General features: G+C 44.1%; 1 protein-coding gene across 4 annotated transcripts in view; it reads left to right on the top strand.

Moving 5' to 3' along the window:
* Positions 1 to 20,402, top strand: part of ect2 (epithelial cell transforming 2) — a 33,028-nt gene that overhangs the window by 5,406 nt on the left and 7,220 nt on the right. For 2 of the 4 annotated variants that reach the window (XM_048253463.1, XM_048253462.1), the window contains exons 8-23: positions 424 to 497; positions 1,137 to 1,267; positions 1,651 to 1,766; positions 2,109 to 2,171; positions 2,392 to 2,614; positions 2,856 to 3,140; positions 3,675 to 3,799; positions 4,888 to 5,007; positions 5,099 to 5,167; positions 5,303 to 5,413; positions 5,764 to 5,860; positions 10,375 to 10,456; positions 10,775 to 10,853; positions 12,363 to 12,482; positions 15,005 to 15,143; positions 18,094 to 18,248. In XM_048253463.1, the coding sequence (XP_048109420.1) occupies positions 424 to 497; positions 1,137 to 1,267; positions 1,651 to 1,766; positions 2,109 to 2,171; positions 2,392 to 2,614; positions 2,856 to 3,140; positions 3,675 to 3,799; positions 4,888 to 5,007; positions 5,099 to 5,167; positions 5,303 to 5,413; positions 5,764 to 5,860; positions 10,375 to 10,456; positions 10,775 to 10,853; positions 12,363 to 12,482; positions 15,005 to 15,143; positions 18,094 to 18,248 (1,989 nt within the window). The remainder of the gene's footprint in view (positions 1 to 423; positions 498 to 1,136; positions 1,268 to 1,650; positions 1,767 to 2,108; positions 2,172 to 2,391; positions 2,615 to 2,855; positions 3,141 to 3,674; positions 3,800 to 4,887; positions 5,008 to 5,098; positions 5,168 to 5,302; positions 5,414 to 5,763; positions 5,861 to 10,374; positions 10,457 to 10,774; positions 10,854 to 12,362; positions 12,483 to 15,004; positions 15,144 to 18,093; positions 18,249 to 20,402) is intronic. The other 2 variants (XM_048253465.1, XM_048253464.1) reach the window with 1 other exon arrangement.

Genomic DNA, 20,402 nt, shown 5'->3' with positions numbered 1-20,402 from the left:
ATGTTGCACTGAACACTGCTAGCCAGTGGTGTCAGCTATCTTAGATTTGCAGCAGCCCACACATACAGACCTCTGAGTGGTGTTCTTCAAAAGTCTTATTTCTTGTCTCCATCGTTTTTTTAGTTGTCTGCTTGAGTCTGTCTGAATCTGCCATTTGAAAGTTTCTCTCATTAAAAGTGTAGCTGCTCATCGGCTCCCTCACTCCCCATCCACTGAATGGAGGTGAATCATGCAACAGGGCCTTATTCATAGTGGATAATGAGGCGCTTGATGCCTAATGTCCTTGTGCGTCTCAGAGTGCCTCAGAGTGCGACCCTTCCCTGTAAACTCGCTGCCTTTCTTTCCATGACTGAATCTGAATGCGGCTGCACTCTACTACTTCCTCCTCTTCCTGTCCTTATGATGTGCTTGTCCTTGCTGCAGCTGGCCGTCTGCATGGGCACCCCCATCCTCACCCCAGATTGGATCCGCAAGGCCTGGGAGCGGAGGGACGACATGTGAGTGATGGACACAGGCACAGACACACTCGTACATACAGTTGCACACACAAACTCCTGGTTTGGTCAAAATACTAAGACAAGCCACACAAACAGTAGGCCACCTGTTTTTTAGGAGGATTTTATTGTATTTAATTTCATATAAAATGCACATTAAATGTGAGCAAGGTTGTTTGTCACATGTATGGTACATAATTAATATCACATTAAAATGCATTTAATTTGTCACTTCAGGGTATACTCTCAGATCCCCTAGACAATAGTAATACTAAGTGGGGGGGGGAGAGATATAATCACAATATAATATGTGTAGTTGCTATGCATTAATTTTGTTTAACATGCCCCATATTTTCTTGTTTTTCACATACAGTTGAGCTTTGTGGAACTATTGTAAAATTTGAACATCTACTGTATGTTCATTGATCATTCACATTCACAGCTGTGTCGTCTCTGGTTCTACATCCATGAATTACAGCTTTGAGTATACTTGTGTCTGCAAACCTTCACAAGCCTCTGATCATTTTGTTCAATTGCTGCCTGCTGTACTCTAAATTCAGAAGCATCCTGTTATGAAATTCATGCTTTTCTCATTTGCCTCTCAAGTAGCTGATGATGGTCTTTTCTCTCTCTCCCTCCCAGTAATTTCCATGCTGGGGACGAGAGCTTCCGCACTGAATTCAAAGTGCCACCCTTCCAGGACTGTGTCCTTAGCTTTCTGGGCTTCACAGAAGAGGACAAAGCCAATATGGAGGAGAGGACACTCAAACATGGTACACATCACATATCCACACGCGTATAACGTGAACCTATAAACCTTGAAATTCAGGCTTTGAGTGGGACCACGCTGAGAACATTTTAAGAAAAGTTATCACAGCATGACCTGGCCTGCTGTATCACAAAAGGACAGCAGGGTAGCATGCTTGAAAGCTTTTATCAATGTGTGTTTACAAGGTTTACAAGGTCCTTTATGGTAGCTCGCTAGCTTTAGACCAAGACTCTTTTGTACTACTGAAAAGGTCCAAATGGCCAGTCAAGTAATGCACTCACTGGGACTGAGGGGAGGGTCACCTTGTGGCATTGTTGTTTTGACTCTCTCTCTTCTCTCTCTCTCTCTCTCTCTCTGCCTGTCCCCACCCCACCAACTGTCAACCAGGTGGCCACTACCTGGAAGTTGGGAATGAGAAGTGCACTCACATGGTGGTGGAGGAGAACTCCATTAAGGAGCTGCCCTTCCCTCCATCCAAAAGACTTTACGTCGTCAAACAGGAGGTAAGCTGGCATTGCGCAGGAGGCACGACTGTTTATAGCCTCTGAGGAACGCTGGTGTTGTGTGAGTGTGGCGCTTCACCACACGTGTTTCCCTGGTTTACTCAGTGTCTTCATGTTCAGGGAAATGAGGGCAGTTGCCTTATTCCCTCCTCACACTCTGGTGGAAAATGGGTCCTCCTTTTTTGTTATTTGACTCAGAATTGTGTTGCCATGTCAAGAACCGTAGAGCTCTTCCCACTGATCAATATTGTGTTCTATGCAGACACTCCCAGGCAGGTTTCTCCCAATTATTGACCATTTCTGTCTTCTTTTTTTTAAATTATTATTTCTCTTCCCCTGAAGTGGTTTTGGGGGAGTATACAGATGGATGCCCGAGCGGGAGAGTCCATGTACTCTTATGAAAAGGTATTTGAGGGAAACTTTGTTGTGTTTTTAACTACAAAATAAACAATGTATTTGAAGTGTTTTGTGTGCTCTTTAGTTCTGACTGGACGTACACTTAGCTTCTGGTCTTCTGTCTTTGCTTTTTGCTCTCTGGCTGTTTCAGTTTCGGTTGTTTAGCTCTCATCCAGTCCTCTTTGTTTTGTCCTTCGGTCTTTCCTCCTGGTCCTGACCTGTCCGGCAGGCGGAGAGCCCGGCGATGAAGAAGACGTGCTCGCTGCTCTCCCTCAACACGCCCAACAGCAACCGCAAGCGCCGGCGGCTGCGCGACACCCTGGCCCAGCTCACCAAGGAGACGGAGATCTCGCCCTTCCCGCCGCTCAAGCGGCCCTCGGCCGAGCACTCGCTCTCCATGGGCTCCCTGCTGGACATCTCCAACACGCCCGAGACCTGCAAGACCCTGGGAGGTGAGAGTGGGAGAAGCGGGGGAGAGGGGGTGGTGTGTGCGGGCATTTCCTAGTTGCAGTTGCAGTAAAACAGCTTCCAGTGGCTATGACCTTTTCAAAGAAGGCCCCAACATCTTTCAGTAAAATGCAAAAGAAAAGAGCATAGCTGTAGAATTAAGAGTGTATGAATACAACCCTAAGAGCATTCCCACAGAGAAGCAGCCCCATGCACGCCCACGTGCTGCACTGTTCTCCATTCCAGAGTGCAGAGTAGGGGGCAGGTGCAGGCCAGGCCGCAGTGAGCCGCTCCGCCAGCAGAGGAAGAGGAGGAGCAGCGGCACGATGAAGATTAGCCGAGAGGCTGGCAGGGCTAGGCAGGCAGACAGGAGGCAGACCGAGTGCTGGACGGCCTTCCAGCGCACCAGCACCCCCCAAAGGCTGGAGCCGGGGGCCCCCGAACCCCCTGAGCCTCCGCTGGACATGGAGCTCCAGCCCGACAGCCCTCTGGGATGTGCGGGAGTTGGCAGCGACAGGCAGGCAGCACCAGGTAGCACAGGGCATGTCATTACAGGGTAGCCAGAGCCAGGAGGGGAAGTGGCTCAGAAGAGCATCCTGAATGTTTCTCAGCTCTGTGGGGAGCAGTCTGTCTCAGTCTCACAGTGTTAAGAGAGGCAGGTTGTCCTCCCCCAAGTATTTTTATACGCACTCCGTTCAAATGAAATGGGTTTATGGAGGGTGAGGAAGACACTTATATGTAGGCTTTTGACAGCTAGTGGCAGTAGTGTGTATATATAAGCACATCAGAAGTGACTTCTGTCAGAATGGGGTGTGCTGGCTTCCTAATACCACTCTGACGCTTATGTCAACAGGATAGATTATTGTGCAGTAAGACATTGTGTTCTTTTTGATCCCTCTGAAAAGCGTGAAAAGCCCTCGCCGCCGCCGCCTTATCCGCTGAGTTGTGCATATGGGGGGTTGGCGAGCAGTGAGCGCAGCTAGGCTGGCGTGAGAGTTGGCAGCGCGTCCTTCCCCGTTATCTCCATAGTCACCTCGGCGATGCATGTCCATCGATCTGTTTCAGAGATGGCTAAGCCGTCGAAGAGCTCCACGCCCGCCCTGCCCAAGCAGTCTGCCAGGTGGCAGGTGTCCAAGGAGCTGTACCAGACAGAGAGCAACTACGTGGGCATCCTGGATACAGTGCTCCAGGTTTGTGTCACTGCTGGTGTCTCTTACACACAGACACAGACAGACACACACACACACACACGCACACTTGGAGGGGATAGCTCTGTGGTTGCTGCCTGTTCCCTTATCATGTCGGCCCAGCGCTCAGGAGCAGTGAGGGAGAAAATGAATTAGATTTCAGAGTTGGGAGTTTTTGGTGGGTAAGGCCCAGTGCCCCAGCCTCCCCACTCCCTCTCCTGCCCAGCCACCTGTGGCCACGGCTGTTTGCTTCTCCCCCTGGGAGGTGGCGTTACTAGTGGCCCACTCTGCTTGTGGAGGTTTGCGAGTCTGCAGGGAGTAAAGCTGATGATTCGCGAGGCAACTTTTTGAACAGTGTGGGCTGGGCAATGAGTATTTAGTTGTTCTGGCACACCTGGAGAACATTAATCATCAGTAGGCCAATTTTCATGATAACCCAATCCAGAACAATTGGAAGCAGTTATGTGGTTGACCCGGGAACATTGCTCAAAAAGTTGCCCCATGTATCATCCCACAAGTGTGGGTTCTGTAAATAAACCAGAGCATGTTGCTTCTTACATTTCAACGTTTGGAGCGATCACAACAAGTTGACTTGGCTGAAGCCTTTTCTATTTCCTCATATTCCTGGTTTGAGTATTGAGTGATGTAGCATTCAGAAGCTGAGTTTGCTTAGCATGTACACCCAATGTAGTTTGTAGCAGTAAAGGAGCAGTTACCTCTTCCAGGAATGTCTCTGAAATTGGCATAGAGGCAGAATTACCTGTGGCGATGAGGGTATGAGCGTTGAGGGCCTCGTAAAACCTGTCAGAGCACGCGGGAGGGCCCCCACCTTTACTAACGGCTCCTATAAAATGAGTTAAGAAATTATTCTGGGAAAGTGCAGGAAATTAAAGAACCTCTTTCCTGCTTTAAGTTGTTAAGTCTGATAATTAAGCTGACTGTTCCCCAAATCACCCATTCATACAAGTTATACATATACATAACAATCAGGAACATCCTCCCACACACACACCAAGCATGGCCGTGTTAAGTGCTGAGCCTGTTCCCCTCTTGAGTGTGCTGCGTGCCCCCCCCCCCCCCCCCCCCCCCAGCTGTTCAAGGACCCCCTGGAGAAGGAAGGACAGGTGGGAGGCCCCATCCTGGCGCAAGAGGAGATCAAGACCATCTTTGGCAGCATCCCAGAGATCTATGACGTGCACACCAGGATAAAGGTGAGTGGGGTTTCCCCTGCAGGTGTGCTCAGTGGAAGGGGGATCTGATCGGTGTCTGACCGTGCGTAATATGGGTTCCCTCGTCTGACAGGCGGACCTGGAGGAGCTGGTGATGAACTGGTCGGACGACAAAAGTGTCGGTGACATTATCCTGAAATATGTGAGTGTTAGCAAGGGTTTGCGGGGGCGATCAGTGTCTGTATTTTCTCTGGGCCCATTAAGGAAGGTGTCACTTATTATTATTTATTCTTTTGTGTGATGGGTGTGTGAAAATGTGTTGTCTTTTTTTATGCAGTCTAAAGAGCTTGTTAAGGCCTATCCACCGTTTGTCAACTTCTTTGAGATGAGCAAGGAGACCATTGTGCACTGTGAGAGACAGAAACCCCGCTTCCATGCTTTCCTCAAGGTGAGGGGGGGCATTTCATAAATGCGTGTCTCTCTCTCTCTCTCTCTCTCTCTCTGAGAGATGAACTGTCTGAAACTATGTCTGAGTCCTTAAAAGAGTTTCCAAGAGACTATGAACAATTCATGCTGGTGTTATTCAGAACCGGATGTGTGTGTGTGTTTGTGTGCGTGTGTGTCTCCATCCGTCAAAGTGTATTTTTTGTGTGTGCGTCAGTGGCAGACTCTTTGAAGAGTCTCTGTGTGCGTCTCTGAGCTCTGTGAAATGTTTGTGTGCTTTGAGTTAAAGGCCCTCTCATGCCAGTCTTCTGCCCGGCTTTATATATATCTGCCCCCTCCTGACTCTTCCCACAGATCAATCAGGCCAAGCCCGAATGTGGGCGGCAGACGCTCGTGGAGCTGCTGATTCGTCCTGTGCAGAGGCTGCCCAGTGTGGCTCTCCTGCTCAACGGTAAACCTACCGCCACACTGTCACACATTCTCTCTGACACACACACACTCACACAAACTCTTATCACTATGGGTGTGTATGGATAGTTGAATAACCGATTAACCATTCAAGGAATACTACACTAATATTAGAATTCCTATTCGGTTATTCTTTTCTATTAGGTTTTCTTTGTTCTGTTTTATTCACTTATTTGAGTGTGTAGCCTACACAATGCAGGGAAACTAGATGTACCGCATAGCGGAACAAAATATGACCGCCGCTCAGTCCTGTACATCCGTTCCGCGAAAATAAATCACACTTCAATTTGTCTCCATATTTTACTCCATCCCCCACTCTTGAAACTTTTGTGTATGCTTGTTTGGCATGCCTGAGTGTGTGTGTGCGGCTGCACAGAAAGTAGCCTACTGGCGCTGAAAAGGTGAATAAATTGTAGAATAGCCAAAGAAGTTGTAGCATTGTTATAAAACCTTTAAAATCTCTAAACAATCACAAGTAGGGCAGTTCATCACAGTTCATCCATTGCAACTGGATTGATGAAAGGTCACTTACACCTGTAGGCCACATTGTATTTGGGAAAAGCAAAAGGTATCAGCATAATGTTATTTATTTATTTATTTTTTTTGTTTTTTATGTATTTTTTAAACAAAAAACGTCTCTGTCAGTTCCATGCCGTTTTCAACAGCTATCAAAACAAAGGTCATTTTTGGATGGACGGTTTTTTGTGAATGTTTTTTTTCTACATAAGATTTTAGTCATCTTTAGTTCATGTAATACTTTATTGTCAATGCACAAATTAAGTAACAGTAGTCTGAAACGTTATTGTTAATGCACAAATTAAGTAACAGTAGCCTAGTCTGAAACGAAATGCTGTTTTACATCTAACCAGTGGTGCAAATAACTGACATGTCCAAATGGGCCTTGATGAAATCGTCGCTAGACTGTTCATACACATTTTAACGGGCCAAAGTTGAAGAGCTTTTGTCCGTTATTGTTAGTGCAAATATAGGCTGATTCATGTTCCCTTGCATTGTTTAACTGAGGTCCATGGCTAGTCTGGCTTTCATCAGACCAAGCTCAATCTTTTAAGAAATCAAAAATAAATAGCGGGCAGATCAGGCTGGGTTCACCCAGCCTAGTCCATAGGCACCCGATATTGTTTAATTTTCGATTGAGATATACAGCTCTGGCTATTCTAAATGCAAAAAAATGCATCAGGGAGTTATGACAAAGCGGTAACTAACAAACTAGATCCTAATAGAAAGCTGTTAGCTTCCCTAAGCTACAGGTAGGATTATAAGGTAGGCCTATTTACAACATAAATTGTCAATAGGCTATGCTGGCGACACAAATAAAATCTCCTTTGGAAACCAATGGTTTCGCCTTACAGTATCAAGCGGACTTAAACTGTCATATCATTGGGCGAAAAGTTGTAATAACATTCACGAGCTCCATGAGTCAAGGAAAGCGCCGAATGAAGTAGCCACTTCTAAATGGGACCCACTACACAGTAGCTTAAGGTGTTTGCTAAAGCAGCCATAATGAAATGAAGGTGTCATTGTTTGGATACTTCACAACACCTACATGCTTTTTAATTTCACAGACTACAACTACCAAGCTGTAATCAAAGCACATCGATTCCCTCTCACACCCTGCACGACTTAAAACAAAAATAAACAGGTCTCTCAGTCTCACGCATGTATAGGCAAAACTGTATCAGACCGGTGTAGCGTTGGTAAATCTTCCATTGCACAGAATGATTTTGTAGCACGTGCAATAAATGACAGTTGAAAGATACAAACAGTGCTGCTATACATTTGCTTGGTATAACCGCATTTTATAGTTTTCTACAAATGCAATAAATCAAATGCCTCCATCACTCAACTAACGCTTAACGGTAACATTACCTAGGTCCTTATTGATATTACAAGATTAACGTGCCTGCAGTAAAACCAAGCATGTCCGATAAACATCCTCAGATTTATTTCGCTTCAAGAAGAAATGGGAATTACACTTCATGTGAACATCGTCCTATCCTTATTAGATGTTATTTCTGCGGTAAATTACAGTCCTTGTATGAAGCGTCCATTGTTTTTCCAACCCACTTTTTTAACTTCCAACAAAATTACGCCTCACTGCAACGATGCGCCATCTAGTGGACAAACGACTACTTTCGCCAATACTGAAAATGCAGCCATGATGATGATGATGATGAATATTTATTTTGGCTTTCTTTTAATCCTACTGAATTTGTAATTATGTATCGGCCGTTCTAATACCGATAGTATGTGGGTGCCTGTGTGTGTGCATGTGTATATGTGTGCACCGCCATTTTACAGGCCAATGAGTGTACAGTCACAAAATGTACACATAACCTAATTTTTAGACCCCCATGGATGAAATTCCCTGAAAACTTGGCATACCCCGGAGAATGCCAGGTCAATCATACACATAAAATTTGGTGCAGTTCTGAACATCTTAACTGAAGATAGCGATTAAAGCAGAATAATATTGCATTTTCATTTTTACCGGTGGGGTGCAAATCACAAATGAGTGATTATGAGCCAGGTTGATGTGGGCCCTTGAGACCAACATACCATAAAAAGATTCTTCATCCTCAGTGCCACGGTTCAGGTAGTTATTTAGGAAAAACTGTTTTTTTTGGGGTTGGGGGGCCCAGCACGGGGAGGGGGTTGGTGGTGGTATGGAGCCCTGGAGGCAAACATACGGAAAAAATTGGTCATCCTAGGCCCTACAGTTCTCAAGATATTCACAGAGAACTGTGTCTGCCCTACCCTCCTTTCGGGGGTCCAGTCCAGCGGGGCTACAGATCAAAACGAAGAATGACAGTTCCATGCTATCCATGTGGGGGTACATGCCCACCAAGTTTTGTGTACCCGGTCTTTCAGTGTCCTGAATCCTTGTTGGTGTAACGTCACTAAATGTACACATAAAATATTTTATTGTAAGGCCCCCATGAGCGAAAGTACACAAAACTTGGCATGCATTCGGAGGGGTGTCATAATGAACCTACACTTTTAATTTCATGCACTTTTGACCTTGTCAGCCAGAGATATTGTGATGAAAAAACACCTAATTCTTTTGCTTTTTAATTTTTAACTAGGTGGCGCTATACATGAAATAAGTGGTAATGGGATGGGTTGACATGCCCCCTTAAGACCAACATACATAAAAAAGGTGGACCTCCTAGGCCCCTACGGTTCTCGAGATATTCACAGAAAACTGTCTCCCGCCACCTACAGGCCAGTTGGTGTATAGTAACATAAATTAATTTATTGTGTGGCCCCCATGAACGGAATTCCACAAAACTTGGCGTGCATACAGAGGGTGTCATAATGATCCTACACTTCCAATTTCGTGCAGTTTTGACTATGTTAGGTCACAGATACCTTCAATTACAACACCTCATTTTTACTTTTTTGTGTTTAACTAGGTGGGCTATACATGAAATGAGTGGTTATGGAATAGGTTGACATGGCCCCTTGAGATCAACATCCAAAAAAAATGGTCCTCCTAAACCCTATGGTTTTCGAGATATTCACAGAAAACTGTGTCTGCCCTACCCTCCTTCGGGGTCCAGTCCAGCGGGGGCTACAGATCAAAACGAAAAACGATGGTTCCATGCTATCCATGTGGGGTTACATGCCCACCAGTTTTCGCGGTACCCCCGGTCTTTCAGTGTCCCGGGAATCATTGACGGAAATTTGGGCATAAAAAAAAAAAAAAAAAAAAAAAAAATCTGACTAAACCTATATGACCGCCCGCTGCGCCGGGCGTCATAATAAAAGGGAGACCACCGAATTTACAGTCCAATGGAGGACGTTAGGAGGAGTCTATGTGTTGCTAGAGACTCGTTGCTAAGGACATCGTACCGGAAGCTGTCCACCTTGTGCTCTTGATGATGCACCCTCAAAATAGCAGTGTTTGCAATGCAAATAAGCAAAAGACACTGTTGGTTTAATATTTTAAATGATTTGTATGCACACACCTAACATGAGCAAAACATCACATTCACAAACACACATACTGGCATGCATGAGCGACACATGCCCATAGAACTGTTGAATTTGGCCTAGTCACATGCATGAAGGACACATGCCCATAGAACTGTTGAATTTTGCCTGGTCCAGAGATTTCCCGTTGTGCTGCACACGCATGCAAATGCCCATGCCTGCTCCCTCATTTGCACGCCTGTGCGCTCGCTCTCAGGCCCCACACACACTGAGTCTGTCTCTCCTGGATCTCCCGTCCCTATTACGCGCGCTGTCAGAGGCGCTCTCTGATTGCCATGCTGAAAGACAATCTCACAGCCTCCAGTACAATCTGATTCGTCTCGAGCAGTTTCATTGTTTGGTTGTGAGTTTGCATCACCAAAGCTGTTGTAATGTGCTGTGAATAATGGATACACTGGCATCTTTCTGTTGGTTTTTCAAGCAGTGAGAGAGACCCACTGCTTATGAAGCGACTTTTCATATCTTTCTCTCTCACCCCTCTAGACATAAAGAAGCACACATCTGAGGATAACCCGGACAAAATCACTTTGGAGAAGGCCATAGAGTCACTCAAAGAAGTTATGACGTAAGTTTAATGGACTTAGTAAACTTTTTTCTCTTACTCCTTCAGGTCTGTTTTTTTTTTTGCCTTGCCTAAATGTTCAGTCCATTAATCATGTTCAGCGGGGTTAAGATTGGAGGACAACTCCTCCTTGATTAGGCAGTGCACCTGTGGTGGTGCATTAGACTGGGGTGTTTTTAAAATGCATCGTGTTAACTGAAAGTCAGGGGGCAAGCGTCTTTGTTTTTTTTAGGAATGCCTTGTTTTAGCCCACAGAGATGGGTGTTGTGGTTTGGCACTAACCCTTAAACAAATCCTTGGGAATATTTGTTTTCCCCCCAGGCACATAAATGAAGATAAGAGGAAAACAGAAGGTCAGAAGCAAATCTTTGATGTTGTCTATGAGGTGGATGGATGTCCGGTAAGCCTTTCAAGTTATGTCATAATAAGACTCACTGCTTTAAAACATTATATTTCAAGGTTTTGTGTAATTGTTTTGTATTTGATTAGAACCTTTTCATGTGCACATTCATTATTGTGTATTTTTGAGTGCTTGAAAGTGGCACTGCTTCCTGTCATCTTCTGAGGCATAGCTCGCCCATGCAGCCTTCAGTGTAATAAACTTCCTTTCCACCTAATTATATGCACCTGAATCCTTTATGAACAGCTGGGAGTGGGAATCTGTTGAAAGTTTGTGAGCAGCCCTGTTCTGCCTGAAGTGCCACTAAGTGATCTCAATAGGACTCACCCCACCCGTGTCTTAGGATGTCTAAGAAAAATTGCAATTAGGTCTTAGAACTACTAAGGGCCCTAAATAGCCCAAAAGAACACAAGCTGAAAAGTCATTAATTTGTTGCTTTATCGATACTACTGTCAAAGTGGTGAATGCATACTCCCGACTGTATGGATCAATCTGGGGGTATACAAAGTATATTTGTCATTTACCTTTCCAAATAGTGCTGTTGAATAGCCAACTGTCTTAGTACCCAGAATAAAAGTCTAAGATGTAAGAGATAATCTTCATAGAATATCAATTAAACTTTAAAATAATCTACAGTTTGTAAATCACATGGGGCTGTTTAATTTTGGTGAAAAAGTGCTTTTCATGAACGCTATATTACTAACTGGACAATCTAATCACTTCGTTCTGCTATGCATAAGCCACCAATTGTTGTTCTTGGCCTGAGCTGCTTGGAGAAGACATGTAGTAGGTTTACCATGTAGTAGGTTTATTTGTCAGAGTTAAATGTTTTGCATGCAAAAAACCATCCCCTGGCTGTCAGTGTCCAGCATGCTTCACCAGCCCTAGTGATGTCAAAGCTGCCAGTCTCTACTGCACTCTTCATGGTGCTTAAATCATTCTGTGAAGCCATTGCGTTTCCAAATGGGAAAGAACTCTTGCAAGAACAGTCATTTAAATATCACCAGCTTTATTGAAATTAATCAAACTGTGATTGAGTTCATATGCAAGAGAGTTTTCAATCGATCCACCACTTAATAGGCCATCCCTGCAGGTGCACCTTCCAGCTAATAGTACTATAATTAGCGACTCTATCAGCAAATCTCTCTTGATGTGTTTTGACACACTCAAGTTACTATTAATAATAATCATTGTTTTGACACTGATGCTGTTAATGATTTTTGCCCAGAATATATTTTTATTCCTTTGGTGCCTTAACGTGTAGAATATAACTTTCCCACCTAATCTAATCAATCTAATCAAATCATTGATTTAAATCATTGATGATCCCAACACTCCCTCCCAAAGTACTGATGCTAATTAGGGTTGTGCCGATCGTGATGGTTGACAGGCATCACAATGGAAAGCAACCATCTGACGGTACAACAGCTTGTCTTTTCATGTGACCGTAAAGCCTCTGTTTGGACCAGTGAAGCTGACCTATCAGTCTTGTGATTGGTTGTTTTGCAGGCCAACCTACTGTCTTCTCACCGGAGTCTGGTGCACAGGGTGGAGACCATTGCTCTGGGAGACAAGCCGTGCGATCGCGGGGAGCACGTCACCCTCTTTCTCTTCAGCGACTGCCTGGAGGTAACACGGTGCACTGCACTCTACATGTCCTCACCGAGCACCACATGCAGCGGGACATTCCCTGGGTTGACATTGCCTCTATGCTACTGTCACCTGGAGGTGTTTTTACACATACTGCTCATGGAAAACCATTAGACTGTCTGAATATTGCATCATGTTTGTAATTCTGTAATAAGAGCAGTACGGTTTGGGCCCTCAATACTTGGTGAATAGCACTGACCTGTGTACTTCACTATTCTCAATTTTGGGTTATTTTATGCCAACTCTGCAGTTGAAGTTGATATGCACCACTGTATCTCCTCCTTAGGCAGCTCTAGCAAAGTTTCAACCTTTCTATAGCCACATTGGGTTGTTGCTTTTCATTCCAACATTCAGGTAATGTAGTGGGCATAGTCAGTCCCAGTAGCATCAAGACTTGAATATAGAGTTTGTGCTGAGCTTGTGTGATCCATGTGTGTATGAAATTCAGCAGAATATGAGTGCACTGTTGAAGGCCATATTTAAATGCTGTTCTTCAGGGCGGAACAAGACCCCTCTGCTGCGCGTCGGGGTCCGGTTCACCCTGTCGGGACCTATCTCCCGACAATGACCGCCGTTCTATACATTATCCCTACTTAATGATACATCTTGAGGTTTAACCATAAAGTGGTTGTGACTTGCACAGTGTTATCTTGTTTCGTCGGTTTCAAAACCTGCCCCGACTGCTCTGTTGTGGCAACACTCCCCTGACAACGCAAGGTGCTACAGTCATCGCATTGTTTCATCATAGTTTCGATCTCTGCCTTTGCTGTAACAGTACTCTCTTCACAACGCTGCAAAACTGTGATCCTTTTGTCTTCACTACAGTAATAATATCCCATTTCCACAAGTCATGACATAGTCCTGTTGTCCTTAACACAACAGCACCTTACCATAAAATACTGCGCTGTGATGACGGTTCAAAGACAAACATCCTCTCTTGCTGCTTCCCGCGTCAGCCAGAGCACATGTTTGCTGCATGTCATAGTTACTGTTGACACGACAACCATAGCAACAATGCACTCTTCTCAACGGACTCTACCACATCCCAATTCTAATTTTAGACTACCTCACAGAGGAGCCATTAATGAATATTTATGATTATTAAAATAGTATATTGCTTTTTTGAAATAACTACCGGTAATGCTCAATTTTTGAAACTTAGATTAGACTGCGCTTGTTTGTGCTTCGGTCAAGGTGTCTGAATCTTCACTATGGACACAAAGTGTGTTTGTTTAGATAGTGATGCCAAAATTCTATCTCCCAGCCAGCTTGGGTCTTTTGAAAAAACACTATCTACTACCATCCAGATTTGTTTGCATTCATAAAAGGATAAGATGCCTGCTGCTGCGTAGCTTTTTTGAACTCATTTGCTGCATGCCCACAGCGCTCTGCCGTTTTCCAGCTTAGCAGGGAGATTGATGTCACTGGTATGCTGCAGCATGCCTGTCAGAGAAGCAGTGGAGCCTGGCGAACATTAAATAAAACATTTCTCATGAACTGGAAAGCCTGCTCCTCCATACCAATGCTATGCCAATCTGTTCAGGCCCGCTGCCTTATGGAGACATCACTCACTTGACGGCACATGCTATGATATCACGCTGACTTGTATGACTCTACATGTGCACACGCACCTTCGTGAGCAACACTTCGTACGGCTCATTGAAAGGCACCCACTCAACCTCTCCTTGTGTCCTTCCTCAGATGGCATGGACTTAAGATGCTTAAAGTGCAAATTCGAGGGTGCTGCTGCAGCAGCACAGTCCCCGTTTTAAAGAATGTGAATTATTTATGTGTGTGTGCAGTCTATCGCTGCTGACACAGCTTCTTATGTATTTCCTAATTAGCGAGGGTTCGCATTGGAATCGGGCAGGGTGGGGTGTTCTGGGGTGGGTGGAATTTAGCAATCGCGCTGGTGAATGGAGTCCTCCCGGCCGGCCGGCTGACCGACCAGCGGTTTCTGCAGCACCTGTCTCACAGGGGCGGACTGGGCCGGTAATGAGCGTGGGGAGAAGTGGGCTTGCACTTTTCAATTATTCATTGATTAACTCCCAACACCACCCACCCCGCTTTCATATGGCTCCCCTCCCCCACATCCCTCCTTTGTTACTCCTCCACTCCACCTCTCCTCCCCTAAGCCCTGGTCAGCTTGGCCACAGCGCCAGATCATTAAAGGGAGGATAATGAGGGGGATCGTTTACTTTCGTTAAGGCACTATTGATTTGTCGCAGCTACCACAGATCTCTGTCACGCACACACACACACACACACACACACACACACACACACACACACAGGTAGACAACATGAGACAACATGGCTATATGTTGAATGTGGTATCTTGGCAAACCATCTGTCTAGCCTTCCACCCGATCTCTCTACTAATCTGTCTCACTCTCTCTTTTCTGTCTCGGTCTCTATCTTTTCTCTCCATTTCTCCTCCTCTGGCTCCCTTTTTGTCCTCTCTCCTCTCTCCTCTCTCCTCTCTCCTCTCTCCCTGACAGATTGCGCGGAAGCGGCACAAGGTCATCAACACGTTCCGGAGTCCTCTGGGTCAGACGCGCCCACCTGCTCAGCTCAAGCACATTGCCCTCATGCCTCTGTCTCAAATCAGACGGGTGCTGGACCTACAGGAGACAGAAGGTAAGTCTCGGCCCTTTGCCACCACACACTCAACATTAGAAAACACAAAACCAACAAACATATCTCCTTAATTTGTTGAAATGACAATATTCAACACTGCTGTATGTGATGTCTGATTTAAAAAGGAAAAAGCTACACAAAATGTTTAACTTGTCAGTAGCTCAAAACTTGATTAGTTAATTATTAGTAGTTAATGAAAGACTACCATTACTGACATGCATTTATCAGAGGGTGACCACTATAAACATAAAATATAATTTATTTACAGAATTTATCTATACATTTGCACCCTCAACTACTATATATATATATATATATATATATATATATATATATATATACTATATATATATACATTTGCAACCTCAACCACAAAACATCCTCAGATCCTCACAAGTGTACAAGCTATACAGTTGCAACCTCAACCACAAAACATCCTCAGATCCTCACAAACATACAAGCTATACATTTGCAACCTCAACCACAGAATACCCTCAGAGCCTCACAAAAGTACAAGCTGGATTATTCCTTGAACCAGCCACTTAGTTTGTTTGACGCAGAAGCATGTAGAAGGAAATAAGGAAAGCAGCTCGGTTCCATTGCCTAGCAACAAGTGCTCCAACAGTCTTCCTCTTTGTCTTATGGTTTATGGCATGTATGTTCCAAGAACCCATTTGTGGTTGACCTGAGATGTCATGGAAATTAATGGCCTTAATGAGCATGTCTGTGCAGTAGACGGCTTCTCTCTGTTCCCCATTGAAGATGCACTCTGGCTGTGGTTATAATAAATAGCATACATGTGCACCTGGGTAGTTCAGGAACAGCAACAAATAAATGTATTCAAATCAGTTGGTTGTCAACTAAAAGTTAATGGGTTTGTGTCATTTTCTGAAGAAACAACCCCAAAATTCTCTGATTTTTTTTTCTCCTTAAAGGATTGGTTCAAGATTTTTGACATAGGACCTCATTTCCAAGTTAGCAAGTGTGATATTTATCTGTGGAGACCGTTTTCAACACGTTTCATCCTGTCCGCAAGTCAACAGTATGTGTTAGCCTGCCACTAAAAACAGTCTTACCCACTTCACAGTACACCCGAGGCAAATAAATTCTAATGCCAGATAATCGATGTAAATGTCTGTGTTGATAGAATAGTGTTTAATAAAACTACCCTTGCACCGCAATGCAATAGTTATACTTTGTTCCCTGAAGTTCGAAGTAGGCATTTAAGCAAAGGCAGTGGCGGACTTATTACCTAGGCTACTACTAGGTGTCCCGATTGGAGTGCGCTTCTCTGTTTACTCTTCGGCGCAGTACTACTAACTGGAGCAAGTAAAATTCTGCCGCTGCTAAGAAACTAGTCCCTCAAAATGTAATGCGATCAAAAAAATAAAAAAAAAAATAAAAATAAACATGTGCCAAGTCTCGCGACCCCCTTCTCTCTAACCGACAGAATTTGGTTTTGAAATGTTGTGAGATGGGCATTGGAAGCAGAGGCAGAAAATGTCTTCTCATAGGTAGGCTATGTCAACACCAAAGGCATTATGTCAATGGCAACCTTTGGCTAAAAATCTTTAGCAAAATGTCCAGACAAATCATGCAAATCATTTCGGGACCCCTCCAATATTTCTGGCCCCCAGTTTAAGAACCACTGTGGTAGGCTAAAACATACTGATGACATGCGCTAGCCTAGCACCTGCGAACTCTGCAACTAGAAAGACTGGATGAAACGTGTTGAAAATGGTCTCGACTGATAAATATCACACTTGCTAACTTGGAAATGAGGTCCTATGTCCAAAATCCTGAACCACCCTTTAAACCAAGATATTTCATGCTATACTGTCTATAACGGTAAACTAAACATTCTGCATGTGGATTAAACCAGGCATTTGATGACATATTCTTGGGCTTTGGGAAACACTCAGACATTTTATGACGTTTTATAGATTAAACAAGTACTCAATTAATTGAGAAAACAATCAACAGATTAATATCAAAATAGTTGTTAGTTCTAGCCCTATTCTGGAAGCATTCATGAAAATGGTTGGCATCACTATAGATGGCATCACATTGATGTTTTCTGTTTCCATTCGCTTTCTTTTCTGTTGGCACTCAATTGAAACAAGTGAACAGGAGGCCAGTTGAGCACATAAGAATGCTTGATACTTGTGTGTGGGAATTCAGTAAACTGGCACTCTGCTTCCCAAACAACTCAAATCTGGGGATCATCAGTTGGCGCCACAAGTAGTTGCGTAAGAATTTGATGGATTTGATGAATAATTTAAAATCCATAGATATCTACAATTTCTTGTATTTCCCCTTGGGGATCAATAAAGTATCTATCTATCTATATATATATCTACAAAGCTCTGTTAAAACAAACAGGGTAATGGAGATAAATCTGGGTACACCTATTCATTACACCTTTTTCCTTTCTTGTGTTAAACATTAGTAAGGCATGTATTTTAACATTTGCTTTCACATGTTTTCATCATTTTTTTTTTTCTTGGTTTAGACAGGAGAGGGCAACAGTAATGTTAGCTGTGTTCACCCCACTCTCTCCTACCCTCCTTCCTTCACTCCATCCATCCTTCCTTGCTTCCTTCCTTTAGTTCCCCTGACAGGGCTGATGAATGTTTGCCCTGGCTTCCTGTCAGGGCTTTATCCACACAGCTTACTCTCTTAAAAAAAAAAAAAAAAAAAAAAAAACAGACAAAAAGATATGCACACAGACAATGGTTATGGGGGCGGGAGAGGTGTGGTAAAGCTCAGCCCTCCTCTGTGGAAGGTGGTGTAGCTTATCCCACCCCACCCCCAATCAATCAGCTCTGATGCACATCTTTCCTCCCTCTCACACCTACATATATGTATACTGCCCATTTCTCTGGATGTTGCTAGTCCCTCTCTGTGTCCTTGTCTCATGAGTGTGTATGTCTATCTGTCTTTCCTCCAGAGTGTCAGAATGCCTTTGCGCTGGTAGTGCGCCCCCCTACTGAGCAGGAGAACCTGTTGTTCAGCTTCCAGCTGACGGCTGAGGACACACACAAGTCGGTGTGGCTCAAGACCCTCTGCCGCCAAGTGGCCAACACCATCTGCAGGGCCGACGCAGTGAGTGACCATTGCACCCCCCCCACACACACACACACTATTCGCTATACTATACACACTCACGCTACTTGCTATACTATACACACTATTGAAATTGGATGCCATTCCTCTTGGTGCCATGTTCTCTCTCCCTGTCTCTCTCTCTCTCTCACACACACACACACACACACACACACACACACACACACACACTATTTGCTATACTATGCACACTATGTTCTCTCACTCTGTGTCTTTCACACACTCTCTCTCTCCCACACACACACACATAGACTATTTGCTATACCAGTGTTTCCCAAACTTTTTTTCTGGGGACTCACTTTTTAAAAATGACAGACCCTCGCGAACCATTTCACTTCATATCTAACATGCAACCACCAATATTGTTTTAGGCCACAGGTTCTCAAACTTTTATATGCCCCCCCAACCAACCATTCTACAGTGCCATATCTAGATGCGTAATAGCGCCTATGTCTTGCCTACTACCACTACTAATACAGGGATTGGTGATGCACTGACTCAGTTTCCCACAACTCTGCAATCTCAATTACACATGAAACAATGTTAAATATTTTCAAAGCTATAAAATTCTCGCTCAGTTTTGTACAAACACACAACCTCAGGTTTTCCTCATCCTGCTTTGAACACAGTTGTGTTGCATTTTGGGCACCATCAGCGTGGAAAGTTACCTAAAAGATAATGTTTTAATGCGCATTCGAAAGTTTGGTGATATTCTTGCATTCTACGCAATCGTCACTCTTCAACATATTAAGCTACATTGCGTTGCAGAGAAATTCTGGCCGATAATTTGCGCCGATATTTTTTTAAAGTCCTAATATAGGCCTATGTAAGGTCCGTCTGGCTACACTGAGCTAGCCTACTTGAGCTTGGTTGGCTATACTTTTCCTCAATATAATGTCAGCGGTGTGAATGTATTTCACCACTCTAACAAAATCTGTGGATATGCGTTCATTTGGGAATCTGTGCATCTCAAAATCCTCTCGTGATTGATCCGCCATTTAACCTTAACAGAGCGGAGCTCAGCCCTATCTAGAGCCGTCTTGTGCTGGTGTGTTAGCACTTTACCGCGCTGGTCCGGGAAACAAATAAACAAACTCGTTAGTGGGACGAGTACATAAGTAGGCCTAGTTCTAAGTTGTGTTTTAGTATTATATTTGCATTACTTTAGCTTGGGTTTTGTATTATTATCTAGAAATATGCTAACCATTCGTGCTTCAGTTCCAGACAGGTCATCATAATAAGTTATTAAAACCTTCGGGGCTAACGCCTTTAATTTCTGCTGCAGCAGGTTGTGCGCAACAGAGTAGACGGACATGAGATACAGTCTGAGGAGTTGCAGCTTTATTCAGTTACCCGCAGTTGAAACTAAACCTAAGTTTCCCTCACAAACTCTGATTTGGTCGCTATACTGTAGCTTATTCCAAGCTGAGCCGTTTATGAGCGTTTAGTCCTAAATGAAAACGATTCAAACTCTCTAGCCACTCGCAATTCACTGACGTCAGGTTGACTTAAAGGAGCCACACATACTGTAGGGCTAGGCTACTGTTATGTTGTTGACTGCCGTACTATTGAGGACTATTATGAGTTCTGTCCATCATTTGGTGGTAGATAAAATTACTGCAATAAAATTATGCTTATTAAATGCTTTCCCACTTTTCACAATTTTTTTTCAAGAGTAATTTTATCGGTTATTGTATCGGTATCGGCCACAACAAACCAATAAATATCGGTTATCGTTATCGGCCCTAAAATTCCATATCGGTGCATCTCTAGTTGACGGCATGGTAACTAGATTTTAATCGGTCAACGGAAGCAGCTGTCCGTTAATGTTCATGCTGATTTTGCAACTGCGAGGTCCATGGCAGAAGCCCACAGAAATGTTTCATTTTCGCGAATGAGATGCACGCTGCCCCCTCTGCGGCGCGTTCGCCCCTAGTTTCAGAGCTATTCTAGGGCCGTGACTGTGGTAAACAAACTATATCCTAATAGAAAACTGATAGCTTTCCTGGTTAAATGGTATAAGCTAGGCCTATTAGCCTACACAACATAAATTGTGCTGGCGACCCAAATAAAATCTCCTGCGACCCACCTGTGGGTCGCGACCCAGTCTTTGGGAACCAATGTGCTATACTA

This window comes from Alosa alosa, chromosome 9 (assembly GCF_017589495.1).
Source record: "Alosa alosa isolate M-15738 ecotype Scorff River chromosome 9, AALO_Geno_1.1, whole genome shotgun sequence".
NCBI classification, from domain to species: Eukaryota; Metazoa; Chordata; class Actinopteri; order Clupeiformes; family Clupeidae; genus Alosa; species Alosa alosa.
Note: the sequence above shows the minus strand (reverse complement) of the source record. Positions and strands in the feature narration are given on the sequence as shown.